Source organism: Bidens hawaiensis, unplaced genomic scaffold, assembly GCF_021521415.1.
Source record: "Bidens hawaiensis isolate Kalapana, Puna unplaced genomic scaffold, B.hawaiensis_p1.1 tig00007743_1, whole genome shotgun sequence".
NCBI classification, from domain to species: Eukaryota; Viridiplantae; Streptophyta; class Magnoliopsida; order Asterales; family Asteraceae; genus Bidens; species Bidens hawaiensis.
In genome coordinates this window covers 866,641-875,670 of record NW_027491538.1, presented here as the reverse complement: position 1 = coordinate 875,670, position 9,030 = coordinate 866,641, and the positions used below count along the sequence as shown (strand labels likewise).

The 9,030-nt window shown below is 33.9% G+C and overlaps 1 protein-coding gene across 1 annotated transcript; it reads left to right on the top strand.

Moving 5' to 3' along the window:
- The first annotated feature begins 464 nt into the window (after positions 1–464).
- LOC143635989 (disease resistance protein Roq1-like) lies at positions 465–8,741 on the top strand. The gene is made up of 4 exons (XM_077103689.1): positions 465–1,669; positions 1,778–2,098; positions 8,054–8,626; positions 8,703–8,741. Exons 1-4 carry the CDS (start codon positions 1,151–1,153, stop codon positions 8,739–8,741), a joined length of 1,452 nt encoding a protein of 483 aa, XP_076959804.1. The 5' UTR covers positions 465–1,150.
- The last annotated feature ends 289 nt before the right edge of the window (positions 8,742–9,030 follow it).

Sequence of the window (9,030 nt, the reverse complement as noted above, 5' to 3'; positions counted from 1 at the left end):
CTATCCTCGCGATTTTTAAACGATCATAACTTTTTCGTACGTTAATATTTTTTTTATAAAACTGCACCATAAAAACGAGCATTTAATTCTCTTTAATTTGAGTATGATATTGTCATAGTTTTTTTTAGTTAAAAATAACATTTTACGTATATGTGTTTGTGGTTCGGTTTTGATGGTTTTAAATTAAACCGCGAGTCAAGCTGTTAGCAACGCTTTTGTCGCCGAAAATTAAAACCAGAACGTTGAAAATTTAACTCAACAAAACCAAACCATTAGCAATGGTTAGGTTCCGGTTTCGGGTGTACTTCGATACTAAATTGAGTTTAAAATAAGAATTATTAATCTACCTATACCAATAAACGGTTTCACGATTACAAAAGAAACAGTGAACACCCATAAATCTATTACGTGATTAATTATCAAGGTTTGTATTTCCCGCTGCATAGCGCGGGCATTCTTATTATATACGATTGATTTTGAGTCTTTTGATACGTAACTCCCCTTCTAGTTATCAGTTTTGTAGATTGTATTTTCTAGTTCTCATTGAAATGATGAAATCAATTATTAGGATGGAGGCGGAGCTTATCGAGAAAATAATCAAAGAAGTCTCCAGTATATTAGGTGCACCGTTAAATACGCCTCTACCACAACTTATCGGGATAGAAGATGACATTAAACGTATCACTTCATGGCTAAAAGATGGATCGTCCGCAAACATTATCACTATTTCGGGTCTGGGCGGGATAGGAAAGACATCTCTAGCAAACCACGTATATCAGTTACATCGTTATAAATACGCAAGCAGCTTTGTTGGAGTATCAGAAGGAAATGTTTGGAAAAACATCATGGATTGCGTGATGTACAAAAGCAACTTCTCCAAGACATTTTAAAAACAAGTTTGATTCCAGATGATGATGTTTCTGGATACACCTCTAAGATTGGGAAAGTACTTGCTCGTGAAAAGGTGTTACTAGTTCTTGATGATGTTGATAGCCTCGATCAATTGGATGCTTTACTTGGAAAAGAAGGTCTTCATGCTGAAAGTAAAATCATAATAACAACCAAGGACACATCGTTGACGGAGAGGTGTGAACTACTCAAAACAAAAGTTCAAATCCAGCATTCCGAGTATAAACTTGAGCCTTTAGATATGGATGCATCTCTAGAGCTTTTATATTATCATGCATTCAGGCCTAACTATCCCAATGAAGGTTATAAAGAGGTGTTTGAAAAGCTTGCAAACTATTGTGATGGACTTCCCCTGGCTCTTGAAGTTCTGGGCAAGATTCTATATAAGCGCGATGTAGATTTCTGGGATGCTACCTTAGAAGACCTAAAGAAAAAACCTGAATTAAAAATAGGAAGCGTCTTGCAAATTAGCTTTGACTCTTTGTCATCAGAAAATAAGGAATTGTTTAAGCATATTGCTTGTTTCTTTGTAGGAAAAGATAGAGAATTCACTGAAATAATATTAAACACAAGAACTGGGATCACTCATCTTGTTGAGAAATGCCTTCTAAGTGTTAAAAGGGATAACAAATTGGCGATGCATTCATTAATCCAAGACATGGGAAGAGATTTTGTACATCAAGAATCACCTGAAATTATATGGAAACGTAGTCGAATATGGCGTCACGAGGATTCATTCAAAGTACTTGGAAAAAAAAGAGTAAGACCATGTGTCTTTTACTAGTTATGCATGTTCTAACTACCTTTATTGTCTATATACATGTATATAACCTTTATTATAATTTGTTTGCAATTTCTTTTTTCTTAGGGCACAGATTATATTCTAGGCCTTGCCCTTGACATGAGAATGCTTGAAAATAAAACGTTACTTCAATCGTTTGAGCTGAAAAAAGAGTCATTCAGGAAGATGGATAATCTAAAGCTACAACTAAACTATATGCAACTCAATGATCAGTGTTTCCAGAATTTCCCAGAGGAGTTAAGATGGTTGTGTATGCATGGGTTCCCTTCAAAGTCTATATATTTAAACCAACCAATGGAGAATCTAGTTGCTCTTGACATGTCTTATAGCAATATTGAATCGTTTGACATAAGAAGTAACATACAACCACCTGCACATAGGCAAAAGGTAACATTTTAGATAACTATTGTTGCACATTCTTTAAAAATGAGTTGATTTGGGAGAAAACAAATTGTTTCTCTCAAATTAGCCAACGGGACAAAATTGGTTACCATATATTAAAAAATGGTCAAATTTGGGTTACTTAAACTAGACAACGGCTCAACATGGTAAGTTTTCTTTCTAAAATAACTCATTTTAACCCAGGTGGTTTACCTTTGTTTTTGAAAGGCTCATTATAACCCGGGATTGAGTGAGTGGGATGGTTACTTTTATTTTTGTCTTCGTGTGGGGGTAGGCGGAGTGGGTTGGGTTTGTTGGTTAGGGTAGTTAATAATTTTAATTTTGCTGAATCGACTCATTTTTGCCCGGGAGGTAGGGTGGGATGAGGATGGGTATATTTTAATCTGGAGGTAGTGTAGACTATAGAGGTGGGAATGAGTGAGTACTTTTTCTAAACGAATTATTAACATAGTGGAACCATGTGGCGGGTGAGGGTCTTTAATAAATCGAATTTCGAATATAAGAATCTATTGGAATCGAATTATTCGAATTTTGAAATTTTGAAGTTGGATTCGAATTCGAAATAGATTCAACAAATTCGATTTGATTCGAATTCAGAAAAGTTAATTCGAAATTCGATTCGATTCGAGAATGAAGTTCGAATTCGAATTAATTCGATTCGAATTCAGTTAAAAAAATCTATTTTAGTTTCAAAACCACTACAAATTTGAGTTTTTTAATAACAAAAAGTTAAGCACATAAAATAAATATATATTTTAAAGTTATCACATTCTAAATATTCAAAATATTATTGTTCAATTACATTATTTATTGACCAAACGATTAACCTTTAATTTTTAATCTGTGTTACTCAAAAGATTTATGTGGTTTATATTTTTATATATATAACAAAAATAAAATGTATAATTTGAATTCGAATTTCGAATCGAATCGAATTTAAAAATAAATTCGTATTCGATTCGATTTCTAAAATCGAATTCGAACCGAATCGATTTCGAATGATTAAAAATCGAATTCGAACTTTCAAATTCGAATACGAGTCGAATCGAATTTCGAGTTATTCGAGTCCGATTCGAATACTGAACACCCCTAGCGGCGGGGTATATTGATATTTGTTTTTTTGTTTTTTTTTTAATTACGATTTCTATTCTTTTTTATATCCCAAATTGAATGTCTTTTATGAAAATAACCATAAAAACTTAGGCTAAGTGTAGTGGGCGAAATTGAGGGGCGAAATTGGGCGAATTTTGGGGGAACACCACCCCGAAGGCGATATTGGGGCGATAAGGGGCGGGGGCGGGATGAATTTGTCGCCGGAAAGAAATAAATGAATATTATTATTATATTAGTATGTAAGTGTGTTATATATATGCATATATATATATATATATATTACTATTATATTACTATTTGTAGCTCCTACACCATTACAACCCAAAAACAAATTCCTACCATTTGCTGACTGGACGCCACGTGTCGCAATCCGCCCCAATTTGTAGCTCCTCCACTACGCATAACCTTAAAGTATCCATAACAACAAACGTGTACAAACTTACATCTCAGTGTCACGTCAGCTTCCAAACTTTTTACAAAAACCTCAATTTATTTTACAACAACAAACCTCTACAAACCTATACTTCATACTCCACATCATCATATACTTTTACCGTTAATAGAAATCAACCACTAAGTATTAAAAAGTATAAAAATACCGATGGTCATAGATATTCCAATGATTATATGGTTAAATATGAAACTAAAAAAAATATAAAATAAAAACAAACATGAAAGTGAAAGTTAAATATGGTTACTAATTTAAAGTAATAAAAATATTTTATATATATACACACACACTAGCCATCTGCCCGTGCGATGCCACGAGTATGCATGCAAACACGACATCGAACGTGTAACCGGTGTTAGTACGCGACCGGTATCACATCGACATGCGTTTAATCCAACAACAGTGTTCGTGTAACGCTACATCGGACGTGTACCGGTATCGGTAAACGTGTCACACAACGGTTGTACGTGTGCAACCTAGTGTCGGTACACGCGTGACCGGTCTGACCAGACCAGGACGAAATTAACATTTTTTGTATCACGTGTTTTGACAGTTGCCATATCTGATACTAAATTTATGTGGTTTATATTTTTATAAGTATGTATATATATAACAATAATAAAATGTATAATTTGAATTCGAATTTCGAATCGAATCGAATTTAAAAATAAATTCGTATTCGATTCGATTTCTAAAATCGAATTCGAACTGAATCGAATTCGAATGATAAAAATCGAATTCGAATACGAGTCGAATCGAATTTCGAGTTATTCGAGTCCTATTCGAATACTGAACACCCCTAATGGCGGGGTATATTGATATTTGTTTTTTTGTTTTTTTTTAATTACAATTTCTATTCTTTTTTATATCCCAAATTGAATGTCTTTTATGAAAATAACCATAAAAACTTAGGCTAAGTGTAGTGGGCGAAATTGAGGGCGAAATTGGGCGAATTTTGGGGGGAACACCACCCCCGAAGGCGATATTGGGGCGATAAAGGGCGGTGACGGGATGAATTTGTCGCCGAAAAGAAAGAAATGAATATTATTATTATATTAGTATGTAAGTGTGTTATATATATGCATATATATATATATATATATATTACTATTATATTACTATTTGTAGCTCCTACACCATTACAACCCAAAAACAAATTCCTACCATTTGTTAACTGGGCGCCACGTGTCACAATCCGCCCCAATTTGTAGCCCCTCCACTACGCATAACCTTAAAGTATCCATAACAACAAACGTGTACAAACTAACATCTCAGTGTCACGTCAGCTTCCAAACTTTTTACAAAAACCTCAATTTATTTTACAACAACAAACCTATACTTCATACTCCACATCATCATATACTTTTACCATTAGTAGAAATCAACTACTAAGTATTAAAAAGTATAAAAATACCGATGGTCATAGATATTCCAATGATTATATGGTTAAATATGAAACTAAAAAAAATATAAAAAAAAAACAAATATGAAAGTGAAAGTTAAATATGGTTACTAATTTAAAGTAATAAAAATATTATATATATATATATATACACACACTAGCCATCTGCCCATGCGATGCCACGAGTATGCATGCAAACACGACATCGAACGCGTAACCGGTGTTAGTACGCGACCGGTATCACATCGACATGCGTTTAATCCAACAACAGTGTTCGTGTAACGCTACATCGGACGTATACCGGTATCGGTAAACGTGTCACACAACGGTTGTACGCGTGCAACCTAGTGTCGGTACACGCGTGACCGGTCTGACCAGACCAGGACGAAATTAACATTTTTTGTATCACGTGTTTTGACAGTTGCCATATCTGATCCATGACCCGAATCCACCCGACCCGTTTGCTGGCCCTAACTGGTAATCACGTAACATATTACGTTTTTAAAATTAAAAAATATAGCAATACCATGCTCAAATTAAAGAGAATAAAATACTCGTTTTTATGATGTAATTGTTTTTGAAAAAATATTAATATGTGAAAAGGTTATGGTCGTTTAAAAGTCGTAGGGGTAGTTAATTTAGAATAAGGGGTAAACGGGTAAATATTATATAAATTGACAAAGTGTGATTGAAGTTAAATAACTATATTTGTAATTATATTTGAATCTAATATTGTTAACCGTAGAAGAGGTGACAAAAGACTATATTACCCCTAAAATTTCATAAGATTATGCATTGTGTGTTGTATCTTATGCATGGTTTTGTGTACCTCTTAAAATTTAAAAGGTTTCTAACTCATGCTTTATATATAGTATATAATATATATATAAATATATGAATCGGGTGCTTTTCTCCATAAATTTGGTGGGATCCAGTCAAATATAAAATTAATCTATATTATTCACTAAAATGCACAAATATCAAGGTTTGCTTTAGGTTTGCAAAATTCATTCACAACCAACATTCAAAAACAATCACTACATCAACAAAGTTTGTACTCCTCTATGTCTGCCATATCCATATAGATCAAGACGGTGTCACATGGACACCGTTGTGGATGCTCTTACTATCATTTATTTGGAATTTAGCCTTGGTTTACTTATCTAGCCTAACGGCCATCCAATTTCTTAGTTAATGGCACTATGCGTCAAGCACATGAAAGCATACATGTAATTTTCAATCCCTAACTAAAATATACCTTAATTTTAAAAACAAAATGATATATAAGCACAGGGCCTACAATGTTAATAAAAAAACTAAGTAACCCCCACCCCCCCCCCCCTCCCCAAACCCAAACCACCACAAGTTCCTACGCCTTCACAATAAAGCACTTCACAACAACACCCCCCCCCCCTTCCGATTTCATCTCCGTCCAATAATTACAATCTGCCACACCTGCAATTGCATCGTTATGTTCCTTCAATGCGGTATCGCCTGATGTGGATGTCGTGGTCTGATAAATAACACATAATTTGTCGGTCTTAATCACTAGGACTAGTCCGGTCAAATAAGGTCGTCTTCATAGGGAAGTAGTGGAAAATGCTATTTAAGTTTATTTTTTAACCTAATTAAATTGGACAGATGATGTCAAACGATGTTTAAAGATTGATTTATAAAAAAACAAATTGCAAAATGAATTAAAGTTTGGTCGTTTAAACAACGGAGGAGTGACCACTACTACGGGTTTCAAATTTCGCAAATATTATGATACAGTGTCGCAAATATTATTTTAACTACTAATAAAAATAAAATATGATATTATTTAATGATTAATAATAAGAGGTGAAATTAATTAAATACTCTCATGCACCTCACACATATTCATGTAACTAAATTAAAAAATATTTTTTTTCTCTCTACTACTTAAATAATACTTCTGTATTTATTATTATTTTTGCTACTCATTCATTAATTGACAGTTTCAAAAAATATTAAAGAATTAAACATTGTGAATAGTGTAACCTAAGTTTAACTTTTTTATAAAAAAGTTTATCATTATATACTCACAATCACTCAAACCATACCATATAATTTACAAATCTCTCTCACATATTTATAAGAAACAGACTAAGAATGCTCTTAACTAAAAAAGTTAGCTTCATTTTCTGTAATGACTAAAAGCAAGATGAAAAATCATATAACGGATAGTAAGTGAAATTTGTTTTTGAAAATGACCCATTCTCTAATTTGAGATATTCAAAAGGACAAAAATTGTAACTTTTTTTCTTCTCTGAAACGAGTCATTTTAATCCAGGGTGGGGTGAATACTTAAAAAAAGGCTCATTTAATCTGAGTGGGATGGCTGGGTGAGTACTTCCCCCCCCCCCCCCTAAACCTAATAGTTTTAACCGGGAGGGGCTAGTTTTTTCTAAAACAATTAACTTTGTTTAAAACATGTTACAACGCGTAACCCAAAGAGATCATGCTCTTTTGTCAGGCCTAGAGGGAATAAATCGTTGATTTTGGTGGTCATTTCAATTGGCGGGAAAAACAGTTTGCAACTAAGGGGGTGTTTGGGATTGCTTATTTTTGATAACTTCTTAACTTTTTAAAAAATAATCAGGTGTTTGGGATTGCTTATATTGTGAGAGAAAAAGTTGCATAAGTTACAATGTTGTAACTTATTAACTTAATGAAAAGTTATAAGAAGGTAAAATAAGGAATCCCAAACACACCATAACTACCATATTTACTGTTTACCTTTCCTTGTGTTCCCTCGAACCACACAATGGGGTACGACCCTCTTGGCCACATTCATCATGTTTGGAATTAGATTAGTTTATACGAGTGTGCACTTCAAATCTTCTAACCCGTATTAGAGCTTTATTAAAATTACCGTATAGAACTATTATTGTTCTTTCAACTTGAGTAAACACATTTCATTATTTATTTTAACTTATTTCCATTTCACCAGTTGGTTGAATCAAGCTCAAAAGGAAGGTGTTTGCTTGGATCATTGAAGATTCTTGATCTGAGTTTTTGTGAACAACTATATAGTCTTGGTGGCTTTTCTGAACTCCCCACACTTGAGAGGTTAATAGTTAGAAAGTGCATAAGTTTAATTGAGGTGTGTGAATCAGTTGAGCAATGTGTTAAACTTGTTCACATTGATATGAGTTACTGCTACAAGCTTAAAAGGTTTCCAATATCCCTAGGCAAGTTAGAGCACGCCCAAACACTATTGTTAGATGGTTGTGATTCACTTGTATCCACATTTATGACATCTTTACCAAGATCACTGAAAACGTTATCACTTATAAATATGAATTTGTTAAAAGAATCCTTTCCAGTGGAGTTCAATTGTCTAAACAAGTTAGAGGCATTATATTTAGATGGTAATCCAATTGTTTCAATGCCTGATTGTGTGAGAACCCTTCCTAGGCTTCAACTACTTAGTATGAATAACTGCCTTGGCCTGGTATCAATTGAGCATCCTCCATGTTCGCTAAGAGAATTATCAATAAAGTGCTCTAATATGCCGAGGAAAGTTAAATTTGATCCAGAAATGTCTCCGCTGAGATTCCTGGGAAATAAGATTCAATTACTATGTTCACCAATTGAAGTTGATGGCATGGTCGAAATTCAACCTATGGAGATGTTGAGGAAAAGGTATTACATACTTTGGGTTGGACAAATTTAGAGTTTACCATAGAAGGAAGCTTGAAAACTCAAGAACTCCAGGTTTGCTCTAACTAATAATCTCTTGTTGCGTGTACACATAGACACATGTGTGTCTGTGTGTGTGTGTGTGTGTGAGTGCGTGTGCGTTTTTAAGAACTTATTGTGATTCATATTGTATTTGGCAGTTGCATTATGAGTTTGGAATATTCAGTACATATTATTGGGGGGAAGGAATGCCGAACTGGATAAGGAATACAATCAAGGTCCTAG